We start from the raw sequence: 17,734 nt of genomic DNA, 5'->3' as shown, positions 1-17,734 counted from the left end.
TTCGGCTTGTTCTTGTGAGGTGGAGGAACCAAACCAGATGGTTATGGGCTTGAGTATCGCTGTGTAGAATTGGATCATCAGGTTCAGCAGCAGTTTGAATTTCTTCAGCTGTCTCAGGAAGACCTTTCTCTGCTCTCTTAGCGATAAAGACAGTATTCCTCTCCAACTTCAGGCCCCTGGATATATTAGTGCAAAGGAATTTGAGTGACTCCACAGTGGAAACAGAGCTGTTGGGTAGTTTGGTTGAGCAGAAGTGGTTGCTTAGTGATGCAGTTCTAAAGACATGCAGATGATGTTTTACATTTCAGTGGTCATTTGAGGGAAAAACAATGGAATAAAATTCAGCCCCTCTCTTAGAAACCTACTGAAACAGAAACTCACCATAATATAATTCATTAATTCTAGTGAATTTCTCACACTGTGCTAACTTACTGAAAGTGAGCTGAGAAGAGCATGTGAGTGTGATGTGCTGTATGCTGAATATATTCTACTGCAGTTCTACTCTAACTTCATTCCCTTTACTGTGCTGACAGTACAGTAACAAACGGTTAATTGCACCCACTATTCATAAAACTGACGACTTGCATAAAATTCCAGCTAACTTTACTTTAAAGAGACATTTGTTAAAATCTAATTCCATATTATGGCTTTGGTCTCTATATTAAAGTGTTGAAACTGTTTTAAACTGAGGTCAGTTCCTCTGTTCCAACTTCCTTGTGCCTCTCATGTTTCTAATAATGTTCAATTATTAATAGAAACAGCAACAGCAGCAGAAGTGGCAGTCACACATTGTCCATCAGATACACAGCACTGTGCAAACATTTATTCTTAATTTCTATTCAAAACAATCATCAAGTACAGTTTATTCATTTTTCAGATTTTGTTGAAAAACTGGAAACAAGGCAAATTTGTGCTGACACTGAAAAACTGAGAGCACCAGCCCTGCAACTGAAAACTCAGACCCATGTGACGTGACATGATCACTTGTGGTGGGAGAAAATAGACCAGAATGCAGGAGCTCAAAACTGGACTGTTCAGTACAAAATCGGACACCAGGTGACCTCAGCTTGACAGACAGTAAAGATTACAAGAAACCAGTGGAGGAACGTTTCCACAGAACCCTACTAAAGCTCATCCCATACAAGCCTACTTAAGCACAGCACACAGAACCCTGCCAAACAAACCTCTCACTAGAACCCTAGAGAACCAAGCTGAAGCTCTTATTTTGCACATATTATTGTAAGAACCAATTCATTGGCAAAGACAATTATGCTCAGAACAACACCAGTAACAAGGTGGATGGAGACAATAAGAGGAAAGCATTAAGAATCCTGAGGATCCAATCAGAAGACAGCGCAGTCTGGAGCAACAGTGTCAAAATGGTCAGCAGGGAGTCAGAACAGACTTCACAGCACTTCATTATAATAAAAATAATCTTGGCTTGTTAATAGACTTTGATAATGTCTTTACATTAGACATGGAACCTTTGCATCTGTCATGTAATGTTTTATATAAACATCTATAACGAAGTCCAAAGTTACTTATTCATGTTAATAACAATGTGACTAAGTATAAATGAACAGTAAATGAAGGAAGGAACTTCTGAAAGCACAGAAAAGGGAAGGAAGTTCGAGCTGGACTGCAGCAGCTCATATTTACCGCACTCACACTCCTCAGAGCGAACTTTAAGTGGACTACAAAAGAGTGGACAGTGTTCATTACAGAATGTAAGTAACATGTTCTTTACTAGAGCTGCTCTGTATGCAAACTGTTTAAAACTGTGAGGGATTTAACTGTGTGAATACAGTGAAATGGAGAAGTTTGAGCACTGTGGTCTGAAGGAATAACACTGAGGAATGATTCCTACTCAGAATTGTGCATTTCTCTCTGGGTGTTAGTCTTAGTCTCTGTGTCTTTGGCCTCTCTGTGTAGATCAGTCTGATCTGTATCTCTTCCTGCTGTGATCTGTAAATAAAAACTGCTTCAATTGTATTATTCCACATTGTAGATGTAAGTTGGCTCATCAGTTCAACCTAAAAATGACTTCATGTAGTAATTAGTTTTTCCAGTTAGATGAAGGTGGAGCTGAGGGGCGCTGACATCTCAGAAAGCCCTAATGTCTCTGTTACCTCCTGTCTCTCCCTCTTAGTGGGACTCTAATAGCTTGATGTGCCGGAGTCTCTGCTACACTGTAAACTTTAATCAGTCTGTATTAACAGAACTAACTGGCTGTGTGTTTCTTTGCTGAGCTGAATAGCTGCCCATCCTGTGTGTCTGATGCTGTTCTTCATTTGCCTTGATTGGGTGCCCACTACTCGCTCTGTGGACCAGTTTGACCACCATGGAGCTTGTCTCTGTATAACACTGTGCATGAACTGACCCTCCTGATGATGCTGCTGCATGTTTGTAATCATAGACACTGCTACTCCTGCTTTTCCCCTTTTTCTGTATCTTACACTAATGATCAAACCTCATTCTCTGCTGTTACTGTTTTCTATTCGGTGTGTTCCAGAGGAGGATGGGTTCCCCTTTTGAGTCTTGGTTCCTCTCAGTGTTTCCTCCTTCTGCTCTTAGGGAGTTTCTCCTTGCCACTGTCATCATTGGCGACGATCATGGGGGCTTGGACCCAGATTTTTCTGTAAAGCTGCTTTGTGACAACACCTGCTGTAAAAAGTGCTACATAAATAACTTTGACTTTGACTTTGATTAAAAGAATCCTTCATTTAAAGTATTTATTTAGGTTGAATAAACCAAGTTAATTTAAAATGTTACCACATGAAGTAATTTTTTAGGTTGAGCTGACGAGCCATTTTTACAGTGTACAGTACAGGGGTTTGTTAGTTAGATGTTTTTTTTTTCTAGAAGATCAGTTTTTACCTCATGTCCTGCAGAGATTTTGATCTTCTGGATGTGAAATTGACTTTAAACCATTTAACTTTCATTTCTTTTAAATGTTGAAAGTTACCCCCTCAAGATCCAGACCTATTACATACTAAGGCTTATTATTCACAAATCACAGGGACTTTAGTGCAAACTTTAGCTATTCTTAGGTTAAAGTGTGTAAAAAAAACTTTGGACCCACCAACGGGACCTGGCTATTTAAGTCAAGTCAAGTCAAGGTTTATTTATATAATGCTTTTTACACCAGGTGTTGTCACAAAGCAGCTTTACAGAAGAATCGGGGTCCGAGCCCCTATGAGCGTTGGCGACAGTGGCAAGTAAAAAAAAAATTAAAAATCCCTAACATCAAGAAACCTTGAGAGGAACCAAGACTCAAAAGGGGAACCCATCCTCTTCTGGACCACACTGAATAGCAAACAATAACACAAGCATCAAGAGGGTCAGTTCACGCAGGTCAGGTTTGCCCAGTGTTGTACAGCAGAAGCTCCATGGTGGTCAAACCAGTCCAGAAGGCTGGCAAGCAGTGGGCACCCGATCAAGGCAGAAGAACCTGAATCATACCATACAGAATGGGCAGCTGTTCAACTCAGCAAAGAAACACAGAGCCAGTTAATTCTGTAAAGAGTCACTGATCACAGATTACAGTGTTAACAGAGCAGCAGAGACTTCGGCAGGTCTAGTTATTACAGCCTCACTAAGAGGGAGAGACAGAAGGTAACAGAGTCATGAGGCTCCCTGAGATGTCGGCGCCCCTCCACTCCACCATCAACAAACCTGAGTGAATGTGTGAGGCAGCGGGACGACAGCACCAACACTCCCAGTTTACCATAATACTCTATGACCATGAACCCCAGATCTGCACCTTTTATCTAACAGGAAAACTAATTACCAAAGGCTCCACTGAACAAGTAAGTTTTTAGCCTAGACTTAAATACTGAGGCTGTGTCTGAGTCCCGAACATTAACAGGAAGACTATTCCAAAGCTGGGGGGCTTTGTATGAGAAGCTCCACCCCCTGACATAGCTTTATTAATTCTAGGTACTAATGGTGAGCAGCACCTTGTGATCTAAGTAGGCGTGATGGTTCATAGTGGGACAGAGTCTCACTCAGGTACTGAGGGGCGAGTCCGTTTAGAGCTTTATAGGTCAGTAAGAGAATTTTATAATCAATGCGAAATTTAACTGGTAACCAGTGTAAGGTTGATAAAACTGGGCTGATATAGTCGAACTTTCGGGTTCTAGTAAGAACTCTGGCTGCAGCGTTCTGGACCAACTGAAGCTTGTCAAGGCTTTTGCTGGGACATCCAGCCAGCAGGGCATTACAGTGATCCAGCCTTGAGGTAATAAATGCATGAACTAACTTTTCTGCATCCTGTAGAGAGAATGCATTTCTCAATTTAGCAATATTGCGGAGATGCAGGAAGGCTGTTCTAGTAATATTAGTTATATGTGCGTCGAAGGACAGATCAGGGTCTATAATGACACCAAGATTTTTTATATATTTAATGGGTTAAATGGAAGTGGTCAAATATCTGTTTTGTAATTTTCTTTACTGGAAAAACTGAAAGGCTTTGGGGTAAAAAAAAAATCTGCACTTTCTTAGTAAATGAACTGTTTTATATTGCAAAATAAGTATTTAATAAACCTGCAGAAACAGCTCCTTCAGTACTAGATCTATTTCTGTTTCTGCTGTCAGGTCAGGTGGAACCATGAGCTTCACATGTGGAATCCTATCACTGATCATCCTGCTGAGTATTACAGGTAGGGTTATTCTGATTTTACTGAATCACTGGGTTTAGTCCTGATTAGAGAGAGAGAGAGAGAGAGAGAGAGAGAGAGGGAGGATGAAAACTAAGATAGTTCATTTAATGAACAGACAGCACTGGAGAACTGCCTCTCAGAAAGCTGGACAGGTCATCAAAAGCCACACAACTCTAGTCCACAGACTCACAGACCCACTACCCCCAAGCCATCCCCAGATAATAACACACAGATAACACACAAACACCCTCCAGGATAACAACAACTATTAACAACAATAAAGTCTCCCCCCACAGTGAGTGCAGTTCTTCCCAAGAGGCTCCTCATATAACTGCTCTGCAAAGCTACGCCTCCTGGCTCATATGGCCCTGCAAGCCAGTAGCAGAATGCTACAATATACAGGGAGTGTTTTCAAAAAGAATGTCTATAATAATAATAATAATAATAATAATAATAAGAAGAAGAAGAAGAAGAAGAAGAAGAAGAAGAATCTTGTCTGCTCATACAATGTCCTTTGTTTTAATAATGCTGTATAATTATATATGTATATAACATTTTTTGCACCCTGTAATCTCAAATGAAAACCTTAGTTTATATAAATAAATGCCCAAAGGTGGGGCTACATGGGAGGAGACAGGACAGGGCAGAGCCAGCAACAGGTCACTGTAACATCACCTCACTTTAGGGCCTGCAAAAGTGGTTTCTAAACCATAATTAAGTAATGTTTTGTATGTGACATTCATTGTCATTTTAATATATTGATAAATAATGAACACCGTATTAGTTCATAATTAAACTATGATGAATTAACTGCTAATAGATGTCTTATAAACCATGGTTAAAAGAAATTGTTTCCATCATTTGTTTAACATGCAAGTCATGGAGAAAACATGTTTCATTACTGATCATCATTATAACCAGTTAAGTTACAGAGTGTCTCAGAATCAACACCAGGAAGAAACAAGAAACACAAGAAATCAGATCAGAAACTAAAAACTAGGCAAGTTTATGTATGAATATATTTCAGTGTTGCTGCAGTAACTGACCAGCTTTTCAGAGAGAGATTAGAGATGAGATTAGTGAACATGAAGGGCTGCAGTTATGAAGGAATTTTGCTTCCAATTGTAGAAATAACCTGCTTAATCAGAACTAACATCAGTCAGATTCTGTAGGTGTTGATTTGAGTGACTCCTGCAGACTCAGTGCTGCACACTGTTTCAGTTTCAGGTTCTTTGGGTGAGACTCTGAGAGTGACCTGCAGTCCTCAGACTATCTGTGCTCTACGGGAATCAACAGTGACCCTGCAGTGCTCTCACTCAAACACCAACATCAGACCTCAGTACAGCTTCTGGTTCAGCCCCAAACAAAAAGCTAAATGGAGGAACGAGGAAGATCCAGAGGATTTAGCTTTAGACTCAGACTACGCAGGACGAGCGAGATACACAACCAGCCCATACAAATACAGCTCAACTCTTACAATATCAGACCTGAGAGAGAGAGACTCAGGAAAATATCACCTCATGATCATTACAGAAACAGGACAGAAATATTCCAGCTCAACAGCAGTTACTCTAACAGTTTCAGGTAATACAGCCCAACTACAGTGATCTGATCAGTCAGTTTAACTTTGTGATGCTGATATTTGTGTACAAGATATTTGCTGGAATGTTTTTACATTTATTTCCACTCAGATCTGCAGATGAAGGTGATTTCTAAAACTGAACAGCAGATGAAGTTGAGCTGTAGCACTTCCTGCAGTTTGTCCTCTAAACCTTCTGATTACAACTGGTACAAAAACAGACAATATCAGCTCTCAACATATGAACATCAGAAGGTTTTAAGTGTATACAGCAGTGCTGGTCCTGGCAGCTACTCCTGCTCTGTTAGCAGCCATCCTGAAATCCGATCCAATACAGTGTGTGAGTATGAAAGCTGTTCATATCTAATTGTTCATTTACATTTATTGCATTTAGTAGATGCTCTTATCCAGAGCGGCTTACAAAAAGTGCTTTGTTTTCTACTCAGAGAAAGTATATTTGCTAGTTACAAATAGGTGAGAGAGAAAGCTGGTCCTGAGCTCAGATACTGCTAGAATCTAAAGTTCAGTTCAGGATCCATAACGGCAAGAAGGTGATAATCCTTTACTTTTACAGGTGTTTTTGATAAGAACTGCTGGAATGTAACCTACTCAGACAGAAGAGTCTGTGCTTTGGAGGGTTCATCAGTGGACTTTCCCTGCACTTACTCATATCCCAGTGATCGGACAGTTACTGAAACATTCTGGTATTACGTTCGGCCTAAAGTGGAGCCGACAGATCTGAGTGTTGAAGAGCAGTTTGCTGGTCGAGTTGAGTTTCATGGAGATAAAGAGAGAAACTGCACTCTGAGAATGAACAATCTAAAAAAGAGTGACTCTGGAGAATATCGCTTTAGATTCATCACTGATACTGCAGGAGGGAGTTTCTCTGGTTATCCTGGAGTCATTCTGAGTGTTGAAGGTACGCTTCCACACCCAGCTGTAACAGTTCTTCTTACCTCACAATGCTTTATAAGTTAGAATATTAAAAATCCTACACTTTCTGTTCCACTGTATGTTCAGATCTTCAGGTGAAAGTGAGTCCCACCACTCCATCAGAAGGACAGACAGTAACACTGACCTGTATCTCCACCTGCACTCTGACCAACAACCACACTTACAAATGGTACAAGAACGGACAGCCTGTAACTAACAAACCCAGCAGATACAACAAGCTGTACCTGGAGTCAGCAAGCACTGAGGATGTTCCACAGTATTCTTGTGCTGTAGGAGGTAACAGTTCTATGCAGGCCTAGACAGCCTGTAAAGCTTGTCCAACCTTACAATGCTAGCTACATAAAAATGTATCTGTTGGTAGAGCATGGATAAAAGTCATTACACCACTGGCTTATAATCCACCTACAGTCCATTTTAGAAGAACATTTCATCTTTCATCCTTTATAATTCGGTAATTCCAGCACATAACTTGGTGCATCACAATAACAAAGTTAAGTCAAATCTTAGAAGTAACATTTCTCAAATTCTGATACTGTCATTGTGTATTTGTGATGGTCCTGAAGGTCCAGATGAGAGCACAGTGTTAACGTTTGTCACAGTGGGCGTGGTAGTCGTCCTGGCCCTAATACTTATCATAGGATGGATCTGGATGAGGTTTGTGAACTGTGAACCTATTTTTTTTACATATTGAAAATGATGCAGGTTTAATCTTATTTCAGTGCTCATTATTTATTTTTTAGGAGAAGGAGGTCCAGCCCTGGTAAAGGCCACATGAGCACTGAGGAGAATGTACGGGTGAGAATGTTATAGAGGAGGGTCTGTATGTCAGAGATGGGACTTGAGTCAGCAGTTCTCTCTCTAATTGTTCAAAATACTTGTTACTTGTCAAAAGACTTGTTACTTGAATCAAACTTGTCCTAAACTAAACTAACTTCTTAACTTGGACTTTCTTTAGACTATAAAATTTAGTTTCAGAAAAAAAGTAACATTTAATAATTAATTACATGAATTATTATTAAGTTAAATTGTGCAATGCATGCAACTCAGACATAGCTTTAAATATCGTTGCCTTTTATAGAAAACAATTTAATCTGATGGACATAATTGAAATGTAGCATAAATATGATGTTCAAAGTAAACCTGCAAAAAAACAAAGATTGGTTTGTTGGTTTCTCAAGCATGTTTGCTTGTTAGCCTGTTGGATTAGTTAACAAATCTAGCAAAAGAAATTGTGATACATTTGTTTCAGTAACAGATCACAGGCCTGCATATGACCAGTTCTAGAGAGCTCTTAGTGCTTTCTTGGTCTTCCAGATCTTGACTTGACTTCACTGCTATTTCATAATGACACGTCAGAAAGGTTAAAGCGTAATTTAAAGTGCTTTGATATCTAGCCTTCTCCTGCATTGCAGACACCAATTAGCTTATTTTTCAGATCTTCAGCCAGTTGCTTAAGGTAGCCAGCATCTGATTCTTGACCTGCCTAACCTGTCCTAACAAGGCAGATAAGGCTAAACTGGAAGGGTGTCCAAATATTTGCACAACCCTTATTTACTATTTTTTTCTATTTCTGAAGTTAATCAGATATAAAGTAATTATGCGTTAACATTAGCAGAAAATGTAATTTTGTAAACTACACAGATTGTATTTGTTCTTTTTTCTCTATGTAATCCTCTAGGGGCGCCTGAGCCTTTGCATGAGACTGTATATCCTATTATGATATTGCTGTTAGATCATTATGCAATAATTTAGGCATTTTCTACACTTTTTTATTTATATGAAGTGATTTTTTGTGACCTGTGTTGTTTATTAAGTAGCGATGATGTGAAGATGATGAAGGAGACTCCACTGATACCGCATTATTTGCATAAGATGTTTATTACAAAGTAAAACAGTATCATATCAAGCACTATAAAAGTACCTGAGAGAGGATCCGTGCCAATTCTAAAGTGCCCCCTCCAGACCACTATAGCCAATGGCTTATATAGGTTGCTTGTTGTTGAAAAAAGGAGACAGAACATATGGTCCTTATTAAAATGATCTCATCTATTTGGAACTAAGAGAAGAAGGGAGAAAGTGAGAGGCCTACTCCCTATGGGGGCCTTTGGACCAGGGGGCCCCCTTAATTTAAACATTCCAAACTCTGCAAACACAGGACGCATAGAACTTCAGACCTCAACTTATACTAGAAGTTAAGAGTGTTTTTGCCTTCTTCTATAAAACTATTCCTTTAAATACACCTCACCTGAAAAAGATCTTTGTGTTTTCAGGCATCATTTCTTGTATTTGCCAGCGCAGTAAGATAATTACACTTTGTACAGATACTTAGAGCTGCACTGTGTATTTTTTTTTTAATTTAAAAATGCTTTTTTGCACCACGTCTTAACGTATTAATGTCACATGGACAGTCTCAAAAAGAAGGTCTGGCTTTATGTTCAGGTCTCAAATGATCCCAAAATCAACATCTTACTGATAAAGATATGATGACAATAGTAGATAATTCACTCACATCCTCAGAAGATGCTCCTTCACCAAGTTTAGACTGAGTTCTCTCTGAATTCTCTTCCAATCATCAGATTCAGCCACTCGGAGAAGGGGACCGAAGCACAACCCATGCTACAAAGTGTTCTTCCAAACGTTGCATGCAGTTACACATTTCCACCACAGAGGTCTCCAAATCTCCCAAACTTACATACTGTTACTTTACATAATCAATGATATCTAGAAATATCTTTTTATATCTTCATCTGCCAAGATATCATTTACTACAGTGTGGCACATCCAGATATGAGCTCTCTCTCTCTCTCTCTCTCTCTCTCTCTCTCTCTCAGTGTGACTCTACTGCTGTGTACAGTAACCTCTCAGACCTGGCCATGACGTCTGACCCCACACAGAGAGACGAATCAGATAATCAGGATGGCGTTCACTACTCCAACGTTGAATTCAAGCACTCTTACATACAGAAAGAGGCTCCGCCCCCTGCTTCCACACTTCCTCTTTACTTCATAGATGACCAGGATGTTCAGTATGCAGCTGTGAACTTCAGCAGAGAGAGTGCTGCCCCCCAGTGAGAAAACCACTTCATGACATCTACACTAACTTTAACACCTTTACACAGATACATGGATAAACGCTTTTAATTTACTCTTATTATTAAGTAAAGTAATCTGCAAATGTTTAAAAGTTACCACTTATACAAACATTCTCAGAATTCAATCTGCTAAAGAAGAGTGAATCATCCTATAGGACTGCAATACAGTGTTTACTATATCCACCATTTATGAGTCACACAAAAATCAATGCTTATCAACTCATTTCCCCAATCAAAATCAAGTTTACAGCAACATAAGAGTTAAGAGTTCAGTCATTTTCAGTCCATTGACAGCTGTATAACAAAGTCAGAGTAAACAACAACAGAATTGGATTTCTCTCAGTGGGATAAATGTTCTTGAGTGCTTTGAGCCGTCCATGCTGGTGTCTTTTATCTCTCCACATTTAAGAGAACGTTCTAACAGAAGCGATTTCTGTGGATTATTCTGCTTTTCTATTTAAGATACATCCTCTCTACTTGCAGAATGAGTTTGAATATTTCTTAAAAATTCCACCAATGCAGCAAATCACTGGCATGAACACTGAAGTAGGGAAGTTAGCAATGAAGAGAAAGAAAGAAAAAAAGAAAATCCTCTGAAATGAAACAGCACAAAACCACAAGTGAGTAGACGTTTAAAATATCACCGTAACACATGCTTGTATCTCTGTTTTTACAGCCTCTTTGCATTGTGTCAAAATTTTATGATGAATGGACCAATAGAAATTCTTAAAAAATAAAAAGGAAAATAAAATGTTACATTAACGTCCATTACAAGTTAACAATGTTTATTCTTTCTGGATGCTGGACAGAGATTTAGAAGTTCTGTTCTAGATCTGCACTTAAATAATCAACATTTCATCCAAATCACACAGGAGAAAGACGGGGAGGACTTTAAGACAGTGTGTTAGAGTTCAGGGAGTGTTTTGATTATTAATTATAGTATGTTAATAATGTGTTGGTTCTGTGTTGAAATTATAATGGACAGATTGACAGTTTAGCATTTACAGAACCAAATCACAGTGTTCAATGTGTGAGCAAAGTTCTGATGATAAGGGACGGGATGGAGATGACCACACCAGGAAAAACAGCTCAAAAGGTCCATCACTGATAGTGACTGGACTCCAGGTAGAGGCCTGGTACAGTGTAATGGTAGCAGAGCAAGACGCTCACAGACGAGGCTTGTGTTAAGTACTTTATTAACAAAGGGGTGATATAAAATCAGTCGTTAACCAAAAAAAGGGCAAGACAAAAATCAAGGTCATAAACAGAAAACAGGTCATACACGGACACTCGCCAACAGACATGGAGAGCAGCTCGGTACACTCGGCTACAGGTGATTATACTTCACAAAGAGTAGATAGAAACAGGTTACATACGCAGGAGAACAGGTGGATGTGATTAGAAGTCTGGAGAGGCTGAATGGTGATAGGGGGATCTAAAGGAGTCCTGAGTCATGTGAGGGAGCGAAATGTAGTGGGACATGTAGTCCGAGGCAGCTTAGTCGGCTGTAGTTCCAGCCGGGCTGGAGGGAGGCGTGACATACAGACAGAACACATTATTGACAAATTTTGATTTGGACTGTAATGTAATTCTGAGTGTGATTTCAGATCAGACTTCATCCAATAAATTTGACTGAACCTCTTCTGATCACTGTACCGGCACGCTTCAGTCAAAGTGCTCACTTCAGGTTTTTATATATTATTTTATGCATTAAATCATCCGGCAATACAGTGATACAATACACCTATAGAAAGCTTGAAATCTCAGGATTGTTGACTTCACCCTAGAGTTCCATGATTGTTATGTGAAACCAAAAAGCTACAGTCAAAGACATTGGTGTAATTAGCAAGTTTATCATATGACTCCAATATAAACAATATTCTAAAACTGCAGTTTATCATTTGAGAAACATAACAAAAATAAGACACACAGCGGGTGAAATAAGTATTGAACACGTCACTAATTTTCTAAGTAAATATATTTCTAAAGGTGCTATTGACATGAAATTCCCACAAGATGTCAGTAACAACCCATCCAATCCACACATGCAAAGAAATCAAACCATAGATGTCCATAAATGAAGTTGTGTGTAATAATGAGAAATGACACAGGGAAAAAGTATTGAACACATGAAGAAAGAGAGGTGCACAAAGCCATGGAAAGTCATGACACCAGCTGAAATCTATCAGTAATTAGAAAGCAATCCTGCCACTTAGTGCAAGTTAATATCAGCTGGTTCAACTGATGGCCTATAAAAAGGTGTCTTATTACCAAGATGCCACACGAGAAACATCTCAAGATGGGTAAAACCAGTGAGCTCTCTCAAGACCTTCACAACCTTAGTGTTGCAAAACATACTGATGGCATTGGTTACAGAAGAATTTCTAAACTACTGAAGGTAGTGGAAAATCCGGAAGTGGAAAGAACATCATTTCACCATAAACCGGTCACAACCAGGTGCAACCCGCAAGATTTCAGACAGAGGAGTGAAAAGAATTATCAGAAGAGTTGTCCAAGAGCCAAGCACCACTTGTGGAGAACTACAGAAAGACCTGGAATCAGCAGGTACAACTGTTTCAAAGAAAACAATAAGTAATGCACTGAACCGCCATCGCCTGTATGCACGCTCTCCACACAAGACTCCGTTGCTGAAGAAACAGCATGTTGAAGTGCGTTTAAAGTTTGCCCAACAACATTTAGACAAGCCTGTGGAGTACTGGGAGAATATGGTCTGGGCAGATGAGACCAAAATTGAACTCTTTGGATGCCGTAATACACACCATGTTTGGAGGTCAAAAGGCACTGCATATCACCCCAAAAACACCATCCCAACAGTGATGTTTGGAGGTGGGAACATCATGGTGTGGGGCTGTTTTTCAGCATACGGCACTGGGACGCTTCATATAATTGAAGGAAAGATGAATGGACAAATGCACCGAGACATTCTTGATAAAAATCTGGATTTGAAGAGTGTTTGTGTGGAAGAATGGGCCAAGATCACACCTGAGCAATGCATGCGACTAGTTTCTCCATACAGGAGGCGTCTTGAAGCTTCATCACCAACAAAGGCTTTTGTACGAAGTAATAAATACATTTCAGTAAACGTGTTCAATACTTTTTCCCTGTGTCATTTCTCATTATTACACATAACTTCATTTATGGACATCTATGGTTTGATTTCTTTGCATGTGTGGATTGGATGGGTGGTTACCGACATCTGGTGAGAATTTCGTGTCAACAGCACCTTTAGAAATATATTTACGTAGAAAATTGGTGACGTGTTCAATACTTATTTCACCCGCTGTGTGTTATCCCTACATGATGCTGAGAATCTACTGTATGCTTTTATAATGTTTACTATTGTAACGTGGTGTTAGTTGGCTGTCCTGCGATTTCTTTAAATAAGCTGCAGCTCACTTTCTTACCAGAAGGAGAAACTCATTACTCCAGTTTTATTCAGCTTACATTGACTGTCTTGTATCTTGTATCCAGTGCAAAATCCTGCTAATGAGGTTATAAAGCCCCACAGTGCTTACCTGCAGGATGTCTTACAGAATGTTTAAACATGCTCTTCATTCAGTGAAAGTAGGTTTATTGTTAATCCCTCGCTTTTCAGTGGGTGGTAGATGTTGTTCTTTTGTAGGTCTTGAAGTCTGAAATAGAGTTTCAGTAGATATTAAGAATGCAATCCAAATAAAATGTTTTCAAATATATATTAAGGACTTGTGTTTAAACTGGCTTATTCAAATTCCATACAATTAAATGTACTATGTGACTTTTAATAAAGTGTATTTTCCTTAATTTGTTTTTTATTCTGGAGCTTATTTTTATTATTTATTTTAAAATTATCATTTTAGCATTTATTTTATAAATATATTATACCATAATTCTCTGATAGCTCGTCTAATTTAAAATTTTACACATTCAGTTTGTTTTACTATTTCATCTTCTGACATGTTGTTTATGATTGTAAATGGGGCCCTGGCCATTTAAAGGGTTAAACACAATTTTATTCATGCTGACCAACATGGCACTATAATAACACGATAATAATACAATAATAAAGATTAGACATGAGGCGCAAAAAGGAAGGAAAAAGGGGAAGAGGACATCCCAACGTTAACTGCCCAGCCCAAATACAGGCTGTATTATGGAGATGAATTTTGTGTCATTATAACAGTGAAGCTTATTTAGATTTTTAACTCTGTTAGAAGGGCAAAAGGGTAAGATCTGAATCTTAACATGACAGGGAGGGGAATTTTCTGCAAGTTTTAGATCGGAAGTTGGTGGCAGTTATTAATAATGTGCCACTGTAGCTCAGAAAAGGGAAGGAAATTAGAGCTGTGTTTCAGTAGAACACACCCATACTGTATCCTGCCTTCCACCCAATGACAGCTAGGATAGGCTCCAGCACCCCACCGCGACCCAGAAGGATAAGCGGTTTAGATGATGTATGTATGTACACCCATACTGAACCCCCTCACACACGTCATGATCACAGACTCTCCCAGCTCACTTTGACTAAATGAGAAAAGTGTAAAAGTCTTCAACAGAAAAGTGAGTCAGATGTTCTTCATCAGAAATGCAATCTGTATTAATACATATTTTGATGCTAAACTTTGTTCAGTGACGTCTGTATCTGCTCACTTCTGAACCTGAGCTGAGGTCAGAAAGATGTGATTCCACTGCGTAATCACAACCATGAAAAAGGCAAGTCGTCTAAAAGCACAACACTTTGTGAGGAGCTTTCCATACAGAACTGTCCACTTCTTAAAGTCTCTCTGTATTCGTCTCAGTCTCTGTATGTTTGGTGTCTCAGGATAGACCCCTATAAACAGCAGTGCTGTAGGGTTTGTCTCAAAGAACTGGGAATGTTCCAGGTGGGTGGCTATGGAAGTCCAGAGAGGCCATGAAGTAGTTGTAATTTTCTGGATTGTCATTTTGACATAACAAGTTAATTATCTTGTCTTTTTTGATACACATTTGCAACACTATTAGAACCGCATTCTTTCACTTGCATAACATCATTAAACTGTGTAATATTCCAGCCCTAAACGATGCGGAAAAACTTGTGCATGCATTTATAACCTCCAGGCTGGACTACTATAACACCGTTTTAGCTGGACGGTCCAACACTTTAATAAATAAGCTCCAACTGGTCCAGAGTGCAGCTGCTAGAGTCTTACAAGGACCAAAAAATTTGACCATACATTCCCAATCCTGTCATTACACTGGCTACCTGTTAAACTTGGTGTAGAGTATAAGATCCTCCTCTTAACGTATAAATCATTAAATGGCCCCTTAGTGAATCTTATCTTAGTGAATTAATTCAGTCATATGAACTCAGACGTACACTCCGCTGACAGAATACCGGCCTGCTGACGGTTCCTAGAATTAGAAAAACCACAGCAGGGGGTCGAGCTTTTTCCTACGTAGCCCCTAAATTGTGGAATCATCTCCCGACCTCTGTTCGGGACTCAGACTCACTCTCTGCACTTAAAACTAGACTCAAAACTGAACTGTTTGCACAAACATTCTGCTAATATCAGTTGTAGCACTATTAATTCACTAATATCTCTCCATAAACGGACCTGTCCTGTTAATCAATCTGTCTCTCTCTCTCTGTTTATTTGAGCCCCTGAGCGACGTCTGCCTGAGTCGCCACATTGGAGCCACCAGAGCTTCTAGAGCCACCAGAGCTCCATCTCTGCTGGCTAATCTGCTCCTCACCTGCATGAACTGACCAACCTGCTGCGGCTGCATAAACTATCTAATTAACCATTGCTCCACCTGTTTTTCCCGTTTTGTATTGTAATATTTTATACTAACGCTGTTTGCTATCTGGTGTTGACCAGAGGAGGATGGGTTCCCCTTCTGAGTCTTGGTTCCTCTCAAGGTTTCTTCCTCTTGCTCTTAGGGAGTTTTTCCTTGCCACTGTCGCCATTGGCGATGCTCATGGGGGCTCGGACCCGGATTTTTCTGTAAAGCTGCTTTGTGACAGCACCTGCTGTAAAAAGCATTACATAAACTTTGACTTGACTTAATTATCTTGTGATCGCAAGAGAATATAGTCATTGTCTTGAGATAATGAGTTAATTGTCTTGTTATCTCAAGATAACAAAGTTGTCGTCTAGAGATAATGAGTTAATTATTTTCTCTGATCTTCAGATAAAAGTTGTCATGAGATACTGAGTTAGTTATCTTGGAATTTCAAGATGACAACTTTGCTATCTTGAGATCAAGTCATAGGCAGCTGTTGGTGGTGGCAAGCTTTTTTTTTTCCTAGAACTGAGTCTGGAAAAACCATAACATGTAGCAGACCAGATAAAAAAAGATGAGAATTGTTTGAGGGCTACACATATTTTGAACCTACATACGCATTAAAATGGACTATGGAAAGTTCAGTGGACATATGAGGTAATAGATGAAGTAATAGTGGCTTAAAAAAGACAGAGAGCAACATCATAATTATCTTTAAAGGCCATGTTTTCTTCTGACTGGACATCGGCTTCAGTTATTCAATTTAAACTTCTGTTTCTTTTGCCCAAATCAGAACAGGCTTAGATGAAAGTGTAGCTTAGAATGAAGTCTGTTCAAAGTTACCTGTTTTTGTTTTATGTTTGCATAAAATATTAATTATGCATTAAAACCCTTTGAAAAGGTCATCTCAGGTGGAACCATAAGCTTCAATCTGGAATCCTATCACTGATCATCCTGCTGAATTTTAGAGGTAGGGTTATTCTGATTCTACTGAGCTGCTATTAGTAGTGCAGCTCTTTTTAGAAATATGCAGAGTTGTGATTTATCTGCTGCTGGTTGCTGTGATGTGATCAGCAGTGGGTCAATCGTGGAAAGACAATGTCTGAATATACATATCTGCACTGAGATTTCTTTGGTGGAGCTCTTAAAGATGAAAGAAATGAATGTTCTCTCTAATTCAATGCCCGGCAAATTGTTCTGCACAGTAACCAAACCAAAGACTTTCTTCATCAGAACTAGAATCTAGGGGTTGATTATGTAACATACAAATCTCCCACCTTCCTGTTTCAGCAAAGCATTATGGGTTGTGCAATCGTCACTTAATAGGACACTGTGAAAAAGAAATGTTGGGTCAAGTTAAGGTCAACTGTCTTTTTTCAGTGAATTTAACTCATATTTATGATTTCCTTTTGCCTCAAGTTGAGTTAATTAAAAATATATTAAGTTGACAACTTAAAATTTAAGTTGCCCGACTTTGTTTAGACATTGTTTACTGCTTATCATTAGACACACATCTTTAATACAATATTTTTAAACATCTATAACATTTACAGTTTAAATGATATACAAGTTAACAATGTTTGATTAAGTATAAAACAGCAGTGAATGAAGGAAAGACCTTCTGTTTCCACTGAACCGCATAGAAAAGGGAAGGAAGCTGGATCGCAATCGCTCATTATCGCACAACCT

General features: G+C 39.1%; 1 protein-coding gene across 1 annotated transcript; it reads left to right on the top strand.

Moving 5' to 3' along the window:
- Positions 1 to 1,686: 1,686 nt before the first annotated feature.
- LOC118826849 (CD48 antigen-like) lies at positions 1,687 to 6,920 on the top strand. The gene is made up of 5 exons (XM_036597865.1): positions 1,687 to 1,727; positions 4,602 to 4,661; positions 5,883 to 6,245; positions 6,353 to 6,584; positions 6,854 to 6,920. Exons 2-5 carry the CDS (start codon positions 4,610 to 4,612, stop codon positions 6,918 to 6,920), a joined length of 714 nt encoding a protein of 237 aa, XP_036453758.1. The 5' UTR covers positions 1,687 to 1,727; positions 4,602 to 4,609.
- The last annotated feature ends 10,814 nt before the right edge of the window (positions 6,921 to 17,734 follow it).

Source organism: Colossoma macropomum, unplaced genomic scaffold, assembly GCF_904425465.1.
Source record: "Colossoma macropomum unplaced genomic scaffold, Colossoma_macropomum, whole genome shotgun sequence".
Taxonomy (NCBI): Eukaryota; Metazoa; Chordata; class Actinopteri; order Characiformes; family Serrasalmidae; genus Colossoma; species Colossoma macropomum.
This window is presented reverse-complemented; position numbering and strand designations above follow the sequence as displayed.